The sequence below is a fragment of the Varanus komodoensis genome, unplaced genomic scaffold (genome assembly GCF_004798865.1).
Source record: "Varanus komodoensis strain SLA01 unplaced genomic scaffold, ASM479886v1 scaffold42, whole genome shotgun sequence".
In the NCBI taxonomy this organism is placed as follows: domain Eukaryota; kingdom Metazoa; phylum Chordata; class Lepidosauria; order Squamata; family Varanidae; genus Varanus; species Varanus komodoensis.
The window spans coordinates 1,593,935-1,615,871 of record NW_025335972.1 but is presented as its reverse complement, the minus strand read 5'-3'; the positions used below and the strand labels follow the sequence as shown (position 1 = coordinate 1,615,871).

The 21,937-nt window shown below is 49.7% G+C and overlaps 1 protein-coding gene across 2 annotated transcripts in view; it reads left to right on the top strand.

The window, feature by feature from the left end:
- The window catches only part of SRPK3 (SRSF protein kinase 3), a 34,091-nt gene that overhangs the window by 8,398 nt on the left and 3,756 nt on the right, over positions 1-21,937 (top strand). For both annotated transcript variants that reach the window (XM_044443758.1, XM_044443759.1), the window contains 8 exons: positions 1,170-1,276; positions 1,648-1,813; positions 4,251-4,276; positions 13,782-13,917; positions 15,729-16,007; positions 17,451-17,548; positions 18,545-18,652; positions 20,768-20,837. In XM_044443758.1, the coding sequence (XP_044299693.1) occupies positions 1,170-1,276; positions 1,648-1,813; positions 4,251-4,276; positions 13,782-13,917; positions 15,729-16,007; positions 17,451-17,548; positions 18,545-18,652; positions 20,768-20,837 (990 nt within the window). The remainder of the gene's footprint in view (positions 1-1,169; positions 1,277-1,647; positions 1,814-4,250; positions 4,277-13,781; positions 13,918-15,728; positions 16,008-17,450; positions 17,549-18,544; positions 18,653-20,767; positions 20,838-21,937) is intronic.

Here is a 21,937-nt window from a genome sequence, read left to right as displayed (position 1 = left end):
GATGGGGGGGAAGATGACCGTGATCGTGTTGGTTGTGTGGGGGAGATGGCCGGGATTGTGCCCATCTTTCCTGCAGGAGTGCGCCTGTGATCACGCACGTCTTCCCTGCACGAACGCAACTGCGATTGTGGCCATCTCCCCACTCGGGGGGGTGGGGGAGATAGCTGCAATCTTGGTTGCCATCCAATGTGGAGTTCATGACCCAAGTCAAATGTTTCATGAAATTTTTGTTCGTGACCTGATTTGGTTGTGAACCAAGGCATTTGTGAGCAGAGACACCACTGTATTAGGATCTGCTCTGGTTCCAAAAATGTTACTTCTAAAAATGCCTGACTTGGTTGCCAAAGCCCTAATCTAGACCAAACTCTTCTTCTCCATTCAGGTGCAAGGCAGCCTGAATGCTTCCCCAGAAAACAAAAATTGGTGCCAGCTTCTTCGGGCAGATAGAAAACTAGCATGCCAAGGGAAGTTCTGACTTGAGGACACTTCTCTCCAACATCTGTTTGACAGTGATTTTCCTAGGGTGGTGGAGAGTGTCCAGCCCTGCAATCCTCCTCTTGCTCTCTGAAGTGGAATGTTCTGGCAATCGTATGAGCCAGTGAGGGCCGTGCTCCTGGCTTTTCTGTCCCTCCCAGCATTTTCTCATAGCATCTTAGAATGAAAAGATGTGGTGAAGGGTAGGGCAGGGGAGCTGGTAAACAGCAGCCAGGCTCCCCCTCTGCTGTGTCAGTTCCCTGCCATTTAGCGAACAGCTCTCATGCTGTGTGCTTCCCTTTTCTTTTGCTGCCTGTCTAATAAAAACAGTGGAAGAGAATGGCCATTGGCCAGTGCTGTGCTGCTGAAAGTCTGCCCATCTGTTGTGTGAGGGGGGCTCTGAAAAGGAATTCAGGTCTTCTGGTTGTTTAGAAAGATTCTTGATGTTCACTGTGGCCCATAATCAACAATCCGGTGCCTCAAAAGGTCTGTATTCAACATTCCCACCACCACCTACTACCACTGCAAGAACACTGGAAAGTTTCGTGTGTCTCTTTCCCCCCACATCTGCTTTAGGGCATGTTTTTAAATTAATCATATTCTGGGAAAAGGGGGCTCAAGAAGCATTGTTCTGACACATTCAAAGCAAGTCACTCTTACAGCCCTTGTCTCTCCTTGACTTGGCCTGTACCCAGATGTCTGCATGGTCCTTGAAGTTTTAGGGCACCAGCTGTTGAAATGGATCATTAAATCCAACTACCAAGGGCTTCCTATACCCTGCGTTAAGAGTATCCTACTGCAGGTAAAAATAGAATTCATTGTAATGTTGCTGGTGGGGGTGGGGGCGATTGATGAGGGGGCAGGTTTGGCTTGTGCAGTCAGGGCCATACCTTTCCTTTTTAAGGCGGCCCTGATCTAGATTACAATACTATCTTGTATTATCTTCACTATGATACTGGTCTGTTGATCAAAGCACAAGGACAAGTATCTGGTATTTACAGTAAGCCTGGCCTGGCCAATCCAAAGGCTTTGTCCTATGTGCTGATCAGAAGGGGCGATGCTGCATGCCCCTTAGGGCTCTGGGGCTGGAGCTTCCCCACAAAGGCGCTCAGGGTCAGGAGTACCTGAGAACACCACCACTTGCTCCATTTGAGTGTGCCTCTCGCTTCTCAGGTGTTGCAGGGCCTTGACTACCTCCACACGAAGTGCAAAATAATCCACACAGACATAAAACCAGAGAACATCCTGCTGTGTGTAGATGAGAGTTACGTGCGACGTTTAGCGGCTGAGGCCACCCTCTGGCAGCAGGCTGGGGAGCCCCCACCCTCGGGCTCTGCAGGTAACTAATCATGTCCGAGCTGTGCTTTATCGTCTTCCTATGCAAACACTATATATAAAACAGGGTGATTCCTGGCTTTGTCCCCCTCCCCCTTCTGTGTTAGGAAAGCAGATGTGTGGGACAGGTGAAAAACTCAGAAGTCGTAGCTAGCAAGCATAGCTTTTGGGCAGCTTAGAAATAAGAATGCAGCAGCAGCTTGCAGAACTGTGGCTTATGTTACAGTATGAAGCACTTGGTGAATGCAACAGTGTTAGGTAGCCATGGAATACGCAAGATAGATGGACATAGTTTAATATTATACTTGTAGGAAAGAAGCGGGTGGGACAATGAGAGCAGAAAGCACAAAGACAGTGATACTGAGGAAAGTGAATTGTCAGGAGACTCTTTCATAAGCATAACACAAAAAAATTAGCTGAATGCTGAGGCAGAGGAGAGGTGACTGGTGAGAAGCACAAGGAAGTTAAAATCAGGTGGTTTGTGAAAGCTGCTGCCCAGGACTAGCCTATCTTTACAGGAGGCTACTGGGAAAGGAGGAAGGTGTGTGCACAGCCCAGCTCCTGGCAGTGTAGATTGAATGCCAGCCCAACAAGGGAGGTTTCCATGACCCTCCATGTCCAGCTCAGCCAGAGCAAGGGGATTTTCAGGGCATGCTTGAGGCTTATGAATCAATGGCCCAAATTCGCACCCTCTATTTCAGAGCCCTAAGCCTGAAAACTTCAGCTGTAGCAATAACCAAGAGGAATGTCCTGGGCTTAGTACCAAGGCTTAATGTCTTAATTGGACTAAAGTACACATTTCCAACCATGACCAGTGGTAAATTGACAATTTTTGTAAAGTGTACTTAATTACAAGGCAAAACTGCAGACCCAACTAGATCTGCCTGTTCGTACCAAGGCACAGGTCTTCAGTAGAACAGGACTGCAGAAATCAGTGGTCCCAATGGAAAGGGCCAAATGAAGCCAGGCAAAAATGAAGATGATGGGCAGGTGTAGCCCCTGGTTCTATACCAAGAAACATTTAGTCATGCTAAGGTGATTTTTGTTAGACCATCACCTTACCTGTGTTTATGAATTGCTGAGAACCCCTTGGAGAGCTTTGGTTATTGGACAGTGGAGAGGTTGCCAGGAGCTAGTTGTCTTCTCAGGCTTTCTTGGGGAGAGGGCAGGGTCAGAAAGCTGCTACAGACATGGCTGGACTTCCTCAGCCCAGGTGGGGAGGCTGCTGCAGTGCTCCTGAGGCCCTGGACAACGTGGGAGAGCACATCCAGATGGCCCAAGGGATATTCCCAGGCTCAGCTTCACAGAATGGACCATTGCAGGCGGCTCAGTCACAGGAGGCACATGGAGTTCCTGACAATATGTGCTGGCAGGCAACCCCCACAACAGCCGACCACGCCAACGCACTGAAGTGCCAGGATGACTCCTGACTCCCCATCCTTTTGTGCCTCTGCCATGGCAGTAGAAGGGCCCACCTGGTTCCTGCTGCAGAGCCAGAGGGAACCTCAGGGATCCCAGTGGCCGATCCTCAGACTAGAGACTAGAACACAGGCTGGGAAGCAGCTTGAGATGCTGTTCTAAGCAGCACAGCAAAGGGCAACAAAATGCGAAAGGAAAAAGGATGGAAAGCTGCATCGACTTGCCCCTGGCCTGTCTGCCCCTTCACACATACACAAGTAGAGCAGCTTTCTCCATTCTTCTTCTTTTGTTGCCATTAGGAGCTCACAGTTGTTTTACTGCAGTCCAGCCTTGCCTTGGCCTGATTGCCTCCAAATGTGTTGGATGAGAACTCCCATAACCTCCCAGGCAGCTCTGTGAGGACTGCAGCCCAACACTTCTGGAAGGCACCATTGCCTTCTGGGAACACTCAAGCCCTGGCTGCTGGGGAGCAGCATGAATGAACACATCTGTAGGGAGCAGAGCTTGATGACAAGTCTGAAACCTGCAGTCTGGACATTCTGCAAGATTTATTTCATCCATCCCCAACTAGGGACCTCCCAGATGTGATGGACTGCAATTCCAGAGAGAAACTTGCTGGCTGGGAATGATGGGAGCTGTAGTCTCACACATCTGGAGGGCCCCAGGTTGTAGCAAAGTGGCTTATTTGATCACACAGGTGGCCTCAAGGGTTGCCAAAGATGACAGTTCCCTGTTCAAGACTGTGTCAGTCATGGCTGTAGGGAAAGCTAGGGTTATGTGGATAAATTACAGCTTCACTCCCTGGCTCTACAATGGTAGGTCTGACCCTACAAGGTTAGCTCAGCCACATTGGGAATTTGACCCCCAGATCCTGTTCCTCATGCACCTTGCACCTTCTTAGTGTTAGCGACTGAAGTTTATTTGCCTTGGATTTCCTGGCTCTGTGATTCTGGGAATCATTTCTGTCTCTTTCTCTCTCCCCCTTTTCTCTCCTCACTCCATCTGTGCACCTCTTCCCTCAGTCAGCTCTGCACCCCAGGAAAGCCTGGTAAGTCCCCCCCACTCTGGGTGTCCTCCCTCTTCCAGGGGCAGTGGGGAAAATGAAGTTTTTAATTGCCTGTCTTTAGGGCTCACTCGCTCCATGGAGCTAGCTGGCCAGGACCCATCAGCTGTTCTCCTTGCGTGGATGGGTGGGCCGTCCTCCCCCCTGCCCCCCTGGTTTGGCAGTTTGCTTCTAGAGCCACACCTGTATTTACCTACTGCGGACATTTTCTTACATAAAGCCAACCCTAGAAAAAGGAAGAGCAACCCCAGCTGCTCGTGGGCTCTTCTCAGGGCAAGTTGTTGGACTCTCAAAGAGAGAATCCTGGATGCTCTCTTTGTAGGAAGGAGAAGACGTACATAGTCTGCCAGATCAGAATACTAGCCCCAGGAGTGCACCTGACTCTGACTGGTAGCAGCTCTGCAAGCTGCCAGACACAGGCCTCTTGCATTGTGTGCTGCCGGCCCCATTTAACTGCAGGTGCCAGGGTTGATTTTCAGCCCTTTAGCCAAAGCACATGCAGCACAGTGATTGGAGGGCTGGGCTGGACGTAGGGGGATCCCAGTTCTAGTCCCTGCTTGATCATGAAGCTCGCTCGGTGACTTTAGGCAGTCATTGACTCTTGGTCTAATCTACCTTGCAGGGTTATTGTGAGGGTAGAATGGAGGGGAGCAATATGTAAGCTGATTTGGGTTCCTTGGAGCAAAAAGGCAGGGTATCCATATAATACATACAAATAAAATAAAAAGCCAGTTCTGTACCTCTGTATTATGACCCATTCACATCAGGCCACCCAAGACATTTTAGGACTTCTGTGGAAAATGTTGCCATTCCCCTAGTTCAGGGGTCGACAGCCTTTAACACTCAAAGAGCCATTTGGACCCGTTTCTCACACAAAAGAAAACACCGGGAGCCATAAAACCCTTTTGACATCTAAAATGAAGATAACACTGCATATATCGTTTTTAACCTTAATGCTATATATATCTTCATTATGATTTAGCTGCAGCTCTTGTTCATTCACTAAAAACTGTTATTTTTAATCTTACATTATAAACTAGTAGGACTCCTTTCATATATTTTGAATAGGAGAACAGCTTTCTGAAGAGTCAAAGTCAGTGCTAAAGGGCTCCATGCATTAAACAGCAAACCCTATAAGTTTGTCAGCAGTAAAAGCAAATGAATCTATCAAAGTATCATTAAACGTTTGGTTTTCTTCAGAAACGTTTCTTTTCTTCGATTTATCCAAGCGCTGTGCCGGCACGGACCGCAGACCGGTCAGCAGTGGCTGTGGACCGGTTGGCGGTGGCTGCGCTGCTGTGCCGGCATGGGCCATGGATCGGCCGGCATGGGCTGCGGATCGGCGGCAGCTGTGACGCGAGCGACGGAGTCGCAGCAGAGGCATTCAAGAGCCTCATGTGGCTCCGGAGCCGCAGGTTGCCGACCCCTGCCCCAGTTAATACAGCACACTGATCTAGTGTTCTTGCTTGGCTCCTGCTCGCTCACTTACTTACTTATTTATTTAGAATATTTATATGCCGTCCTTTCGCAGAGCCTCAGGATGACTTACATAAATAAATAAAAATAATAATATAAAACATGATACTAATAAAATTCCAGATCCACCCTGGCTGCAGATTAAAACAAATATAGCTAATATTAAAAGTTATTAAAATATTGTTGGAATAAAAAGGTCTTAGCCTGGTGCCGAAAAACAAATAACGACGGCACCAGGTGGACCTCTCTGGGGAGCGCATTCCATAGGCAGGACGCCACCGCAGAGAAAGCCCTCCTCTGGGTACTTTGCCTCCTAATATTTTTCACGGAGTATCCCCGGAGGAGGGCCTCTGCTGCCGATCTCAAGGGGCGGGAAGGCAAATACGGAAGAAGGCATTCCTTTAGGTATCCAGGTCCCAAGCCGTTTAGGGCTTTATAGGTAATAACCAGCACCTTGAATTGAGCCCGGACTTTGATGGGAAGCCACTGACTGGGGTTATATGAGAATAACGCCCAGTCCCCGTCAGCAACCTGGCTGCTCTATTTTGCACCATCTGAAGTATCCGGACTGTCTTCAAGGGCAGCCCCACCTAGAGCACGTTACAGAAATCCAACCGGGAAGTAACTAGTGCATGTGTCACTGTTGCTAGGCAGTTGTCCTCCAGGTAGGGACGCAGCTGATGGATTAACTGAAGCTGAAGGAAAGTGCTCCTTGCCACCGCAGTCACCTGAGCTTCCAGGGACAGCTCTGGGTCGAGGAGCACTCCCAAGCGTGGACACTGTCCTTTAGAGGGAGTGCAACCCCATTCAGGGCAAGGTCTAAGTCACCTACCCAGGAGCTCGAACCACCCACCAACAGGACCTCCTTGCTATTCAATAAAGTTTCAGTTTATTGGCCCTCATCCAGCCCATTACCTCAGCCCGGCACTGGTTCAGTACAGCCACTGCCTCACCTGGATTGGTTGAAAAAGAGAGGTAGAGCTGAGTGTCACCAGCATACTGATGACTCCGCAGCCCAAATCTGATGACCTCTTCCAGCGGTTTCATGTAGTTATTGAATAGCAAGGGTGACAAAATGGACCCCTGCGGTACTCCATGGCATAGCTGCCATGGCGCAGAGCCAAAGTCCCCCAGCACCACCTTCTGGAATCGACTGTCGAGGTAGGAGCGGAACCACTGCCAAGCAGTGCCTTCTACTCCCAGTCCCGCTAGCCTATCCAGAAGGATACCATGGTCGATGGTATCGAAAGCCGCTGAGAAGTCCAGGAGGACCAACAGGGACGCACTCCCCTGTGTCTCTCCCTGCACAGGTCATCATACAGGGTGACCAAGGCAGACTTAGTACCATACTCGGGTCTGAAGCCGGACTGAAATGGGTCCAGATAGTCAGTTTCATCCAAGAGTGTTGGGAGTTGTCCTGCCACCACCCGTTCCAACACCTTGCCCAAAAACAGGATGTTGGCCACCGGTCTACAATTGGCGGCCATCTCTGGATCCAGGGTCGCCTTCCTTAGGACTGGCCTGACTACTGCCTCCTTTAAAGGGGCAGGCACCCGGCCGTCCCTCAGAGAGGCGTTAATGACCTCCAGGATCCAGGCACCAATCCTGTGTTTGGCTTTGGTCAGCAACCACGACGGGCAAGGGTCAAGTAAACAGGTGGTGGGACGTACTTGTCCAAGCACCTTGTCCACATCATCAGGCCGCAATAACTGAAATTCATCCAATAATATCTGACCGGACGGAGTCATTGGCACCTCCCCTAGAGGATCTGAATTGTGGAGTCCAGCTCATGACGAATCTGAGCAATTTTCTCCTTAAAGTGAGAAAGTCGTCACAGCGGGCTATCGAGGGTGGTATGGGATCTTTCTTAGGGCCAGGATGTATCAGCTCATGTACCACTCAAAAGAGCTCCGCTGGACGGCACTGTGAGGAGGCAATGGAAGCGGAGAAGAATTTCTTTTTTGCCGACCTCACTGCCACAGCATAGGCTCGATAATGAGCTCGTAAGCGTGTTCGATCAGATTCATGTCGTGATTTCCTCCACCTACGCTCTAGACGTCTCCCAACTCCCTTCATCGCCCATAGTTCAGATGTATACCATGGGGATGAATGGGCTCTGCTGGATGGGAGAGGACGCTTAGGAGCAATCATGTCGATAGCTCTGGCCATTTCCCCATTCCACAGTTCAACCAGAGCATCAACAGGAGCGCCAGCTTTATCAACCGGAAACTCCTCCAGAGCCTTAAGGAATCCATCCGGATCCATCCGGCTCCAAGGGTGGACCAACACAATAGGTTGAATTTTTTTTTTTTAGGTTGAAATTTTTTATTTAAATAAAAACACAATAGGGTCCGCACCCTTACAGAGGGAAAGGCTGGCATCGAGCTCAAACCTCACGAGGAAGTGATCTGACCATGACAAGGGAGTCAGACCTAAATTTCTTACCCTCAGATCACCCTCTTCCTGCCCCGTCGAGAAAACCAGGTCCAGCATGTGTCCACATTCATGGGTCGGGCCTATGACATGTTGAGACAGCCCCATGGCCATCATGGAGGCCATGAAGTCCTGAGCCGCCCCGATCAGAACAGTCTCGGCGTGGAGATTGAAGTCCCCCAGGACCAACATCCTGGGGGTCCTCAACACCAGGTCCGAGACAATCTCCCTCAGCTCAGGCAGGGAGTCTGATGGGCAGAAGGGTGCACGGTACACCAGCAGAATCCCCAATCTGTCTCAGTCATCCAACGCCAGGTATAGGCACTCTAGACCCAGTCTCGAGAGAACAGGAAGCCTCGCAAGGGAAATTGAAGCTCGATGGATTAAAGCGACCCCCCCTCCCCTCCCCTCCGGGCGTGGCTGGTGCTGGACCAGATACCCAGGCAGGCACAGTTGAGAGAGGGACACATCCTGCCCCCTCTCCCGCCCAGGTCTCTGTAATGCAAGCCAGGTCGGCCCCCTCATCCACAATTAAGTCATGGGTGAGGGATGTTTTGTTATGGACTGACCTGGCATTAAGCAACAGCACCGTCAGGCCCAAAGGGCAGTTGATAAGCATACCTGGAACCTTCTGGTTGGGGGAATAACCAGAAGGGGGAACAGGTGTCAACCATCTGTCTCTCCTTTTGTGCCGACATGTTAAACCCCCAACGCCATATCAACCATTGCCCAAGACCACCCCAATGGTGGCGCCCACGCGCTCCCCAGGCAACCCCATAGTAGCAGCCAGGCGTGAATCCATTAAAACAATCCAATAAAATACAATTAAAATACAATTAAAACCCTCCAACCCACCCAGTTACAAAAGCCCACCCACCCACACACACGAACTGAGTCTCTGGCAAGCCCAGCCCCTGCACGGTCCCAAACGGTCCCAAACGGCAGTGACACCCTTGGGCTGTCGCCCTTGGGCTGCTGGCCCAATGCCATCGGCCTTGGCTGTGGCCAGCGAGTTAATGCCATGGCCCCTCCGTGCGCCCCGCCCCCAATTTGGTGCAGCTGCCACCCACGCCGGGGTGGGAGGGGCAAGGGCAGGGCTCGCGGAGAACTTGCCAGCAGGATGGAGGGCCCGCAGGCCGGCAGCGTTCCAATCCCCGGTCCCGCGGTGGCCGCTGTTCGTCCTTTGGGGCAGCGGTGGAGTCAGCGGGCGGGTGGGGGATCTGCAGCGGTGGCGGTGGCTGATTCAGAGAGGCTGGTTCTAAAAAGTAAAATTAAAAATCCTTACACATGGGAAACTAGCATTGAGAGAGAAAGCTTCCAGGCTAACCCCCTTGACATGCTACTTTTCTTTGCCTGAGGATGTACTTGTGTGAAGGAAGGTCCAGCCATGTAAGTCCCTACCTCCAGGCTGAAATGCAGACACAACACAGGGTGGCCGTGCATTGAATTGTTGTGTCTGGATGCTCAGCTGTAATGCTCATGCCCAAGCTACTTTCCCCAGTTATGGGCTCTCAAACAGCAGTGCAGGACAGAAAGTCCTGCAGGAGACTCTGAAGAGCAAAGCCCTGCCATTTTCTGCCCTACATCTCTCTCTGCCCAGTCCTTCCAGTTCACAAAAACAATTGGCCAGTAGACAGGCCCATTTGCTACCCAGTTAAGTGAAGAGGCTGAAGGAATGAGGAATTATGTATGGAGCAGCAGCATGTTGGATCTAGGTGTATTCCCCAGTTGGTCTGCCATAAGCATTGCTTGCAGCTTTGTGAGCTCCCATGAATTGGAGCCACACAATACATTACAGCGTTGGGCTGCTGTGTCACTCCCCTGCCTTCACCTTTGAGTTCATGAGGCTGTTGGCTTGCATGTCCACACTCTGCACTGTGGTGGATGCAGCACCAGCCTTGTATGGGCTCCCAGGACCAGTTCATGCATCACTCCTCTGTGCAGGGCTCATGGTCGAATATTCAAGCTGACTCCGCTGCAATGTATCAGGGTGGTTGTAGACCAGTGGTGGCAAACCTATGGCATGCGTGCCACAGCAGGCATGCAGAGCCCTCTCTGTCGGCAAATGAGCCAAGTCACCCCAGCAGCTGAGCATCGGATAACAGCACACATAGGGGCCATGCACATGCTCAGAAAGGAGTAGAGGCCCCAGGCAATGACATCATGGGCTGTGACTCATTAGCCGCAACTTGTCTGAGCTTTCGCATGGCCAGTCATTGTGCTGCCAAGGACATATATTTGCTCGGACTGGCTGTGAGTTGTTTTTTCTAAACTAAAACCTCAGTATTCAGGTTTTATTGTAGTGTTGGCACTTTGCGATAAATAAGTGGGTTTTGGGTTGCAGTTTGGGCACTTGGTCTCTAAAAGGTTCGCCATCGCTGTTCTAGAAGAAGGCTGTTGAAGTCAATGGAATGAGTGTAACTTGACTTCATTCCCACTGAATCAGTGAGGCTTAGTTGGAACTACCATGGCATGGATCCTGGAAGATGGGAAAGGGCTGTTTGTGATGCCTGATCAGTGCTGCTTCATGGATGTGTGTGAGTTGTCCATGGATGCTGTTGTCAAGTGTGGGACTCAGTGTGAAGCAGCCCTCTAGCTCCCCATCTTCGTGTTGGCCCCCAGCCATTTCCTGAGCTTGCACCTCCATGTGCACACGCATCCAGTAACACACACAAGCTTCTGCTTGTCGCCACGTGCTTGAATTCCCTTCCTTGCTCAGGCATTTTTTCAAAATCCTGTGTCACAAATTCTGGACAGCAACATGCTTCCTTCCATCCTGCCTGTGCCACAGTAAGGGCTGAGAAGCCATGCTAGTGCGACTGTCACAGCTAGGCTGTATTAACATACATACCCTCCACTGAGCCATATATCCAAGTGGAATAAACCATGATGTGGCATAGATTGACTTCGTTCCTACTGCATGGTAACCCACACTTAAGGGTTGAGTCTGGGTTGTTGTTGAATCATGGGTTACTGAAATGTGGGTAGTCATGTCTGAGATTAGATAAACCATGGTCAACAACCATGCTTGTTGCTACCCACATGTTCACACCTGGTTCCCCACCACCAGCTCAGTGGCCCAGTGTAGGGAGGCTTGGGGAAAGAAGCCAGTTGTGGTGGGTTTGGGGTGTCAGAAGCCCTTGTTCATGTAGTGCAGATCACCCAGGGCTCTACCATCGCACCTCAATCTACTTTGCACCCACCCCTGATGTAAAGTATCACAAAGTGAGGGGGAGGATGCCCTAAGAAAGGCCCCATTCCCACCCCATGCAGAGTACCCTGGCAGGCCCCAGCTGTGTGAGAGAACGCTCAAGATGCAAACCTCACTTTCATCCGAGAGGAGGGGCCATTCTGAAGGTATTCTGAAATCTGGGCATTGGCACTACAAAATTGCACTTTGCAAGGATGAGCTCTGCATTCCTTGGATGCAAAAACTGAGTGCACTACTTCCAACCTGGACAAAATTGTCAGTAGAAAAAATAATCCTGGCAAGTTCATTTTTGTACAGCCTCCACCAACCTGCTGGCTTTGGATTCCCATTAGCCCCTGCCAACTTGATCATGGGAGTCGTAGTCCAAGACCCCTGGAAGGCATGAGGTTGTTTGCTGTCATGTGCTGTCAAGTCATCTCTGACTTACTGCAACTGAAATGTCCTGTGCTTGACAGCCCTGCTCAGCTCTTCTCAGTTTGAGGCTGTGGCTTCCTTTGTGGAATTGATCCCTCTCCTAGTTGGGCTTCCTCTCTTTCTCTGCCATTGACTTTCCCTGGTTTGGGGGAGACTTTAATTGCACGTCCCACCAGAATTGCAGCTGGAGAAAGTGTGATTCTCCCACCTGCTTCCTTATGACACACCAGGCTGCCCAAGATGGAGGTCCTTTGGCTCGCGTGGCAGAAGCCTCCATCTTTCAGTTAGTCTGCCCTGGGCATTTCTCTGCATGCGAGCCCACAGCTCATTACCAAGATGCCCGTATTTTGTAATGTAGTTCCCAGGTGCATACATGAAGGGAACCTCTGGTACCAGTTCATGGACTTGCAAGTAGATGGAAGTGGCATAGAAAATGTCCTTCGAAGATCCCCTAATTCCTGCTGCTGATGCCCACAGTTGTCCCAGCTGCTCTCCTGCATTGGCAATGGATCCTGTCATTGCTTGCTGTGCTGGAAACCGAGAGGGTCATATTTCACATGCATTTACCGCAACCTTTTCACACACGCCCATTTAACTTTTCCATCTCAAACACACCTGTGCATGTATCCACATCTGTACATCTCCATCTACACACACACACGGTTATATCCTCCTTTGCCTGTGCAAGTGCAAGATTGTTCCCCCTTGCACACCCATTATGGTTTATTTGTCTTCTCATCCCCAGTTGCATGCTTTTCATGCCTTGTGCCTGTTCTCCGGAGTTCACACTTCTGTCACCAAGTGCGCCTTTGTCTCTGTACGTGATTCATTTGCTTCTGCCCGTTTTGGCTTTGGCCCAGCAAAGGCTGGCTCCAAGAGCTTTACCAGCTTAAAGAGTGACTCTGCATCCTGAGAGATGGGCTGCCAGGCCCCTTACTGCAGGGATGAGGAACGTGTAGCTCGGTAGGTGTGGTTGGACTGCAGTGCCCATCAGCTGTAGCCAGCATGGTTAAGAATGATGGAAGTTTCGTTCCAGCAGCACTTGCAAGGCCTCATGTTCCCCCATCCCTGCTTTGTAGGCTCAGTGGGGGCACAAGCTCCATTCTCAAACCCTGCCCTGTCTTCCCGGCACGCCAAACATTTGATTGGCTTGAGCAACTGCTCTGCCTTTGGACCCATCCAGCTTACTTCATACGCCCCTTCCCCATCCTGCTGTAACTTCTCCTGTTACATTTCATTTGTGCCTTTACTCCAGCTTCTCTTCCTTGATAGGATATTCTTCCTTTATTAGGCGCAGGACATGCAAGGTGGCCAACCTGTGTCTGGGCTATGCCAGTTTAGATTCTTGCCAGGAGCAGACATGAGGGAAAACTTTCCTCCGTTCCAAAATAAGTAAATCTATCCTGCACATAGAAAACCTGTGTGTCAGGATGCAGGGAGCATTCACTTAGCATTCCTTGACATGCTTATTTTCTCTGCAGAGGAAGCATTTTTTTGGGAGAGTTTTCAGTTAGATGAGCCCTCAGCTGACAATCTGATGTGAAATAGCTCGAATGCAGAATAGACTAAGGCCTTTGTTTCCAGCCATTCACTTTTAACATTTGCACTGTTAATAGACAGGTTTTTCCTTGTGCACCGTACAGATCAGCAGTGCCTTTTTTGATGCTTTCCCCCTCAGTTGTATGCACATGGCTACCCTCTTGCATTTGCTGTGTTTTGGTGTGGGCCAAAATCCCTGTTGTTCTGGGCTTCCCCTGCCCACTGACTGTCCCGTTTGCTTCCAGGTGATTGCCTTGGTTTGCTCCTTCTAATCCCCCCATGCCTGCCTCCAAGCATCAGGAGCAGGCACATGGCTATTGGCATGCTTCCACCCGACCCCTTGCCACCCCACTTTCCCATGCAGCCCCAGAATTATGAGTGGACAGGGCTGTGACATGAGGCCCTTTCATCTCCCAGAATGGGAAGCTTTCGAAGAACAAGAGGAAGAAACTGAAGAGAAAGCAGAAACGGCAGAGTCAGCTCCTGGCTGAACGCCTTCGGGACCTTCAACAGCTGGAGGAACTGGCAGCCGGTGATGCCTCGTGGACCCCAGGTGAGGTTGTGGGTGGGGACCCCCTGTGGTTCTGCCTCTGTGTGGTCAAGCCTGCAAGGTTTAGATGAACACGCGCTTGCATGCACATTCTCCATTTGTGCCTTGCTCTTCTGCCCAGCTTAAACATCTGTGACCAGTTGTCATTGATAGCTGCGCACTCCATTTATTTGTCTACCCCTTTAAAAGCTGTTCAGGTTGGCAGCCTTTGCCCCAGCTTGCAATTGTGAATTTTCTAAATTGACCGTGCATCCTTTCATCTGGCATGAAATTACTTCTTGAGATAACCCCTTTCACACATCATGCATAGTTTTTTACACCACTTCAACCTGCAGGAGGGGCTTTAAGGGACTAGATGCTTCTCCGTACTGCAATAAAGACACCACTGCACATAAACTAGATGTGAGAAGGAGTCTAACCTACCCTTTGTCTTGAAGTTTGGAGTGAAACGAATTTTATTTTTACTGCAGTAGGATGTTTCACCCTGAGGGTTCCTCAGAGCTTGAAGTAGGACAGTCTCCCAGAACAGGTGGATGCAGCACTTCAGGGAGAATATATGTCTTGTGAGCACTTTTCCAGGGTGGATAGATTTAAATCACTAGTCAGTAAGATTAGATTTAAGTCATGGGTTTCTACATAATTTGCATGCATGCCTGTCTTACCTGTAGGTAGAGGTACTTCATTAAAATATTCCCAAACTGGGTCTCTTTCACAGCCTGCTGTAATTATATTTTTCTCCTTGAGGGAGAGAATAATATAAACCTCAGGCTATGCACAAAAAGATCCAGAGACTTGGGAAGAATTCTCCTCAAAAGGTTTCACTTTCATTTTTACTGCTTGCCTTCCCTCTTCACATTTAACTTCTTGTGCAGAACTGTTCCACTCCTAACAACCTTCTGTTCATTGCATTTTTTGAAACTTAGCACTTCAGAAGGAAGGGGTTGATTCTCTGTACATAGATTTGCGAAGGGACAACAAGATTAAGGTCTTTTTCTCCTCTCTTTATGTTTATTTTATAACATTTTGCTGTGAAGAAGAGGCATGTGATCTCCACAGAGACAAATTCTCAGTTTTGAGAACTGTAAAACCAAGCATTTGTGATAATCTAGATAGAAAAATTGCCCAATGATCTTACAGAAACCTCTGGAAGAACATGACATTGCTCAAAAATTTAAACATTTCATGAACATACAGCCTCACGCTACATAAAAAACCCCTAAACCTTATTTCATGATGAGTAACCTTTCGATTATACTGCATCTTAAGTAGAAAACTATATTTAGCTAGATTTTTCCTCAAAAAGTTTTTAGTTTTTAAAAATCCAATTTAAATTAAAAATGTTCATTTAAAATTTAAAAATTCATTTTTAATTTTTCAAAAAATCATTGCTTTTTATTCACCCTGCACTATTTGTTGTAATACCTGGGTTCTGATTTTTTTCATTCCAAGTGTTTATGGGGTGCTTCTTGGCTGCCTGCCTCTGTCTCTTAGAGGTCTTTTTACCCATATCATTCTTGTTGAGTGCTCATAGATCTATTTGGGGTTTTTTTTACATATAATTCTTTTAGTTGACTGAATACATTAACATTTATATACTAAGTAGTTCACAATAAAAATACAGTACAGTAATACCAAAACAAGGTAAAAATACTATTTTTTAAAAAAGCAGGCAGGTAGTATGACCTTGTTCAGATAATGTGGCTTCTGTGGAGCTCTGTTGCTTTTTCTTGTGACAATGATGACTGCTTCGCCCTTTTGCCCAGCATTGGGAAAGTGTCTGAGAAACCCCAATCCTCTTCTTTCCTCGCCTGCAGAGCTGCATGGTGGCACCCCCATCTCAGTCTCCGCTGTTCAAGGAGCAGAGCCCTTGGGGGGCTCTCTGGCCTGCAGCCCCCAAAGCTTGACATCGTCTTCTGGTTTCCACACACACAACACCTACGACAGCTGCAACGGGCACTCCCCACCAGGCTCAGCCAGCCGCCACTTCAGCCCTGACTCGGCAACCTCCGGCTTCTCAGGGTCCCTCTTCTCCGGCTCAGCCTTGTCAGGTCTTTCTAACCAGCGGGAGCGTGGAGGGCTCCTCTCCCCCAGCAGTGAGTATCCCCTGCCAGTCCTGGAGGCTCCCAGAGCAGGGTGTCCAGGGAGCAAACTCTAAGCAAGCTTAACCTTTCATCTGGGTATCTACAGTTTCTCAGGTACCAGATGCTGAGCCTTGGCCTTGGCCACAGTTGTGACACAATGGGAGCACCTTCTCCCTGAGGTAAAACTGGAAAGATTCATCCTCTTTTCAGGTCGGAAGATTCAATTTTTGAATGTTTTCAGAGACAGAATCACCTGCTTTCTTAAGAGAACACATTTCTGCATGCGTTGCAGGGGTGGGGACCTAGTGGCTGCACCTCCCATCAGTCCCAGCCTTAGCCAGTAGAGTGTGATGGGAATTACAGTCTAACAACAGCTGAAGGGCCTTATGTTCTGCTCCCCAGCTCTTTCAGGGTGTCGTTCCACTGTGATGATTCTGATTTTGAAAAATTCAGTCTCAACAGAGGCAGAGAACTGGCAGAATTGTCTGTCCCCAGCAAGCCTGATTAGAGAGGCCTAGCAGGCAGCCCCTGCCTGGCAGGCAGCCCCTGTTTGGGGATCGCAGGGGAGTTTTCATTTTTGAATGAATTTGGGGTTTTGGTGACTCAGTACCACATGCCAGCAGAATGGCTGAATAGTTAACCTCTGGAAAGGGAGGTGCTGAGGCTTCAGCCTGCCTGGAAATGGTGCGTTGCGACCTGATCTCAGATGCTGTGGGGAAGGGAGGCTGCTTGTATCTTCTTGGTGATAAGGGTAAAAATGTTTCTTATGTGGTCAGAGGCAACCTTTTCTTAATGGTGATGCCAGGGGTGCTTTCAGGCGAGGGATTCCTAGCAGTACCAGCCAACAAGCTTTCTGCAGCTGTTCTGCCTTTCTTCATGGTTTTTCTCCAGTAAGAGGAAAGACAGAAGCAGCGGTGGAAAAACCCAGGAGAGGTGATGCCACTGGCCCTAAGTAATAACCTGCAAACAGAGCAGGTTGGTGGTGCTCTGGAAGCCCCTCAGGGAGCAGCCATCGTGTGCCAGGACTGGCTCTGGGACCGAGCCCTGGCCTGGCTGAAGCAGGGGTTCAGTCAACCCCTTGGTGTCCCACAGAACTCTGGCCAGGCTTTTCCCTGCCTCACGGGAGACACTCAAACCTTTGTCCAGCTGTTGCTCTTCACCTTGGCGGCCATTTTGCATCAGGGAATAAAGCAATCCCATATGAGGGGTAGCGAAATGACAGTTAATTATTATATCAAACGGAGGTTGAGAGGGAGTGCCATTTTGGATTTTCCATTTTAGACACTGATAATGTTGTGAGCTAGTGCCTCTGAAACAATACGTGGACAGATTAAGATGCTTCATTTTTAGCAGGGAGAGGTAAGGTGGATGTACAGATTACTGCTTCATGCAGTGGCTTGTTGGTTTCTTTTTTTTTTTTTTAATTCTGTTCCCCATCTTTGACTGCCTGAGCAGCTTTAGGTACCTCTGAATACCTGGTGAACCCCTTGGAGCCCCAAAATGCAGACAAGATCCAAGTGAAGATAGCAGATCTGGGCAATGCCTGCTGGGTGGTGAGTGCCCCCACCATCTGCCAGACAGGACAAGTTGCTTTGGTCGGGTTGGCCATGGGGAGATGGGGGTGGTTTTGCAGAGGCTGGAGTGCATGTGGGTTGTTTAAGGGCTTGTTCTCTAGGGAATTGGGGAAACAGGTTGGAAGCAGTCTAAATCACTGTGGATAGAATTCTTAATAAGTAAGGTGTTTGCAGCAGGCCTGGAAGGCACATAGAGGAATAATCACCCTCAACAAAAGAAGAGAATGCATCACAAATACTTAAGTGGAAAATGTCAGTTTTTCCCATCTTACAAATAATTAAATAAGTGGTAACTGATGTATAGCCCACCTGTCTTCTAATAAGTTCCAGGTAGTTTACCGCCACTGCATTCTCATGAGAATCCTGTGAGGTAGGATAGGCTGCAAAGAAGTGCTTGTCAGCAAGGTTGCCTAATGGGCTTCATGGTGAGGGCGGGGTTAAACTCTGACCTCCCTGGCAAGAGTCCAGCACTCTCACCACTGTACCACAGTGGCTCCTCCGGTGGGATGCAGTTTGCTAAAACATACTGGTAGAGAACACCGTGTAGAATTTTAAATAACACTGCAGAGAGTGCTTTGATGATTATCTCAGAGGAAGTTGGGAAGTGGCCAGGCTTGCATGGGGAAGTAGTGAGACTCGTGTGCTGTCAGGAACGGGGAGCTTTGTTGCCTTTGGGGAGGTGGGATGAAACAGGGTGCTGCTCCCAGGCCCGTCTGAACTGAACCAAGCATGTCATTGTGGAAGGGACATTTGCTTTGGTCTCTGGGGGTGGCTCTTTGAAGGAGCTGCCCACCACAGGCTCTTGAATTATGTGCACATTTACCTTTCAGTTAACTTGTTATGGCACAGCATGTGGCATCTGTGTTGTGTTCCCTGCCTCCCCCTCTGTGTGTGTGTGTGTGTGTGTGTGTGTGTGTGTGTGCATGTGCGTGCAGAGAGGGAGAGAGATATTGATCATATCCTTAATTTCCTCAGCACAAACATTTTACCGAAGATATTCAGACCCGACAGTACCGAGCCCTGGAGGTCCTGATTGGTGCCAACTACAGCACTCCAGCCGATATCTGGAGTACAGCATGTATGGTATGCTAAGGGCCCCCTTCCCAACGGCTACTCACTCCCTTCCGTGTTCAGTTCTGGTGGTGGTGGGTGGCTTTGTTGGCATTACTCAGGGCTGCAGTTTTTAGATGAAGGCAGCAGCATATATGGTTGGAAGCAGAGCCCTGGGAAGGGTGTCTAAATTCTGACAAGAATTACCCTCTGCTCTTGCAGGGCCTGGAGGACTGGGTAGGGCCGGGGAGACTCTTGCTAACCTGCTCTGAGACACACTATCCATGGCTGCTGGGTGTAGTTCCAGGTTTAATGTGCCACTAAATAAATGCACATATTTATTTATGTGTCACTAAATACATGCACATATCCGGAGAAGGGCAACAGAAAAAAGTTATCATTGTCTTTGGCTCCTGCTAGTGACCTTCCCAGAGCCATCTGGGTAGCTCCTGCGGACAAGAGGATGCCAGACTCCTCTGGGGTTGGGCCTGATCCAGCAGGGCTACTCTTTTCTCTAAAAGATCATCTCTTGTGTGTCTCCCACTCTTTTTTGATGGCAACACAAGCTTTGGAAGGTTGCCTTACTTCTTTTTCATAGTCTCTGTATGTCATACATATGGGCTTGTAGGCCTCCAGAGCTCCAGAAAGGTTTGCAGCTTTCCTGGCCATTCGGAGGCTGAGCACAGAAGAGATATGCTCCCAGCACAATAGAAGAACAGTGGAAATAGCCCTGCAGTTTTCTAATTGTAAAGAAAATAGGAAAGGTTGGCTTTCCCTTCTAACCACAGTGTGATAGCTTCAGTTTATTAAATCATCTGTTATGCTGCAGTTCCTCTGCAGTCAGGCAGAGTCTTGTGCTGCCATGACAGAGCAACATGCAAGCTTGTGTGGAGTTAGGCAGGGTGACCATGCTTCCCCTCACATGGTTGTTTCCTGCCACCACTCCTGCAACAACAACGAACAGCCCTTGTGCAAGGAGCCCTTCCAGGGTCACCAGTCTGCTTGCCACCCAGCTGTGTACTTCCTGCATGCCTGGGTTTCCTCACAGTATTTCCACTTTTCTTTCTGCTGCAGCAAATTCATTGGTGGGGGAGAGGGCAGCCCCTAGTAGGTTCTGGAGGAGGGCCATGAACCCCCCAAAAGTTTCCCGCCCGTGTTTTAAACCAAATAACTTATAAGCTAGACGATGAACAGATTAAATCCCCTTCCTTCATTGACGGTCCTGTTAATACTGTCACATATTTAAAATGTCCTTTGAAACAACATACAAAAGGACAACTTGTAAAAACACCCCACTCATTTAATAAGCCCTAATCCAAGCCAGCAGAAATCAGGCCTAGCAGATGCAGCAGCTCCTTCTCCCAAAGGCTGCTTGTAATGGCGCCATATGATGCTGTTACCATATCTGTTTATTTCATTCTTGTGGAGCAGGGGTGGGCAATGCTTAGCCTTCTGGGTGTTTTGGGCTGCAAGTCCCATCAACCCCAGCTTACATAGTTCATGGTGGGGGCTGATGGGAGCGGCTGTCCAAAAGCTGCTAGAGGGCCACACGTTCCACATCCCAGCAGCTGAGCTGTGGCTGGCTGGGTGGGTGTTTTCCCCTTTCTGCAACTTCTCGGCACAAATACCTAATCTGGTGATGACACAGCAATTGCTGAAGCAGACATTGCCTGCCATCTGTGTGCTGCATGAAGCAGCTCACAAAATGTGCCAGCATGCCTGGAGAATACCTCTCTGTGTGTCCCCAAGATCTGATTTTGGTATATGATGCCACCTATTCCAACAGCAAACACAGCTCCTGCCAAGCTGGCTTCTGCAGGGAACGGGGCAGTGCCAGCAGAAGAGTTCCCTCGCTGTTTGGACTAGAGGCTAAACCTGTCCCTGGCCCCACTGGAGTCCAGACAGTCCCATCTGAATCCTTATGGCGAGTGGCTGGAGCTTCATGTAGTTCTCTGCCTTTTCCTGGAGGTTGGTGGCAGTCTGCAGGGTCCAGGACCCACTGAGGGCCAAAATCCAGACATCAGTTCATCTGAAACACTGGTTGACTGTGGAGGGAGAGGGGAGATCTCTTAACAATACAGATGTTATTACTCCCAAGTGTGGGTACAACCCCCCCCCCAATAATTCCCTCCCACCTTTCTTGGGCAGGCATTTGAACTGGCAACTGGCGATTACCTCTTTGAACCCCACTCTGGCGAGGATTACACCAGGGATGAAGGTAAGAAGCTCTTGTTTGAGTTGATGAGGACTGAATCTGGGGTTGCCGGCTGGCATAATTGTAAAAAAAACAACCCCCCCCCCCGAGCACTGGTGATGTTGCTGCTGATTTGCAGGGTTCTGCCAGAAGGGGAAGTGAAGGGGCCTGTTGGAGGGGAATGGACCCGCCTGGCCCTTCTGTCCTACTACAGAAAGGAAAATAGGGAGAAAAGGAGCTCTCACATGGAAGGTGGGAGAGGGCGAGGGAGAAACCGGCCTCAGCCTGAGGGAGGTGCAGTGCTGGCACCAGGCTTTGGGGCAAGGCACCCTGGAGGGCCTCTCCCTTGCATGGCGTCTCCCCTTGTCACCCGGTGCTCTGACTTCTTCTCCCCACCACCTGCTTGCTTGGCAGGCTGAGGGCTAGTGAGGCCGCAGGGCGCAGCACCTGCTCCTCCTCCCCAGGGCTGCTGTCTGGGTCAGAGCAAGAGGCAGCCGAACAGGCGGGTTGCAGTGATGAGGAGGAGGAGCACCTGCATGGGGCCAGTGCTGGGCTGTGGGCCCTCGGAGGGTTCCCAGCCATGCCTCCGTTCAGTGCCAGTCCCAGGAGGGTCCGCATCCCTTTGTTACGTGCCATCATGTCATTTCCAGCTTAGGGCAGCCCTGTGAATGCAAGCCCCCGACTCTGTCTTGTCCTCGGCAGCCCTGCTCCATTCTTCCAAGTTCAAGGCTGTGGCTTCCTTTATGGAGTCAAGCCATCTCATCCTTGGTCTTCCTTCTCTTCATCTGCCTTTGACTTTCCCTAGCACGATGGCCTTTCTGCAGGGAATTTTCCCTTCTCATGTACCAAAGTATGGCAGCCTCACTTTTGTCAGTCTTGCTTCCTGGGAAAGTTTTGAATTGCTTTGATCCAGGTCCCATTTGTGTGTCTTTCTGTCAGCCCAGTATTCACAAAGCTCTCCTCCAGCAGATATTTCTAAGAAGGCATTATTCCAAGATCACCATATCCATTAGTCAACCCTCAATGTCTGTTGGCATTGCATTAATGAGGAGGAACTGCATTTGCCTCCCCTGCCTGGGTTCCATCCCTTTATCCAACCCGCTCCTTCCCCAGGAGTGACCCCC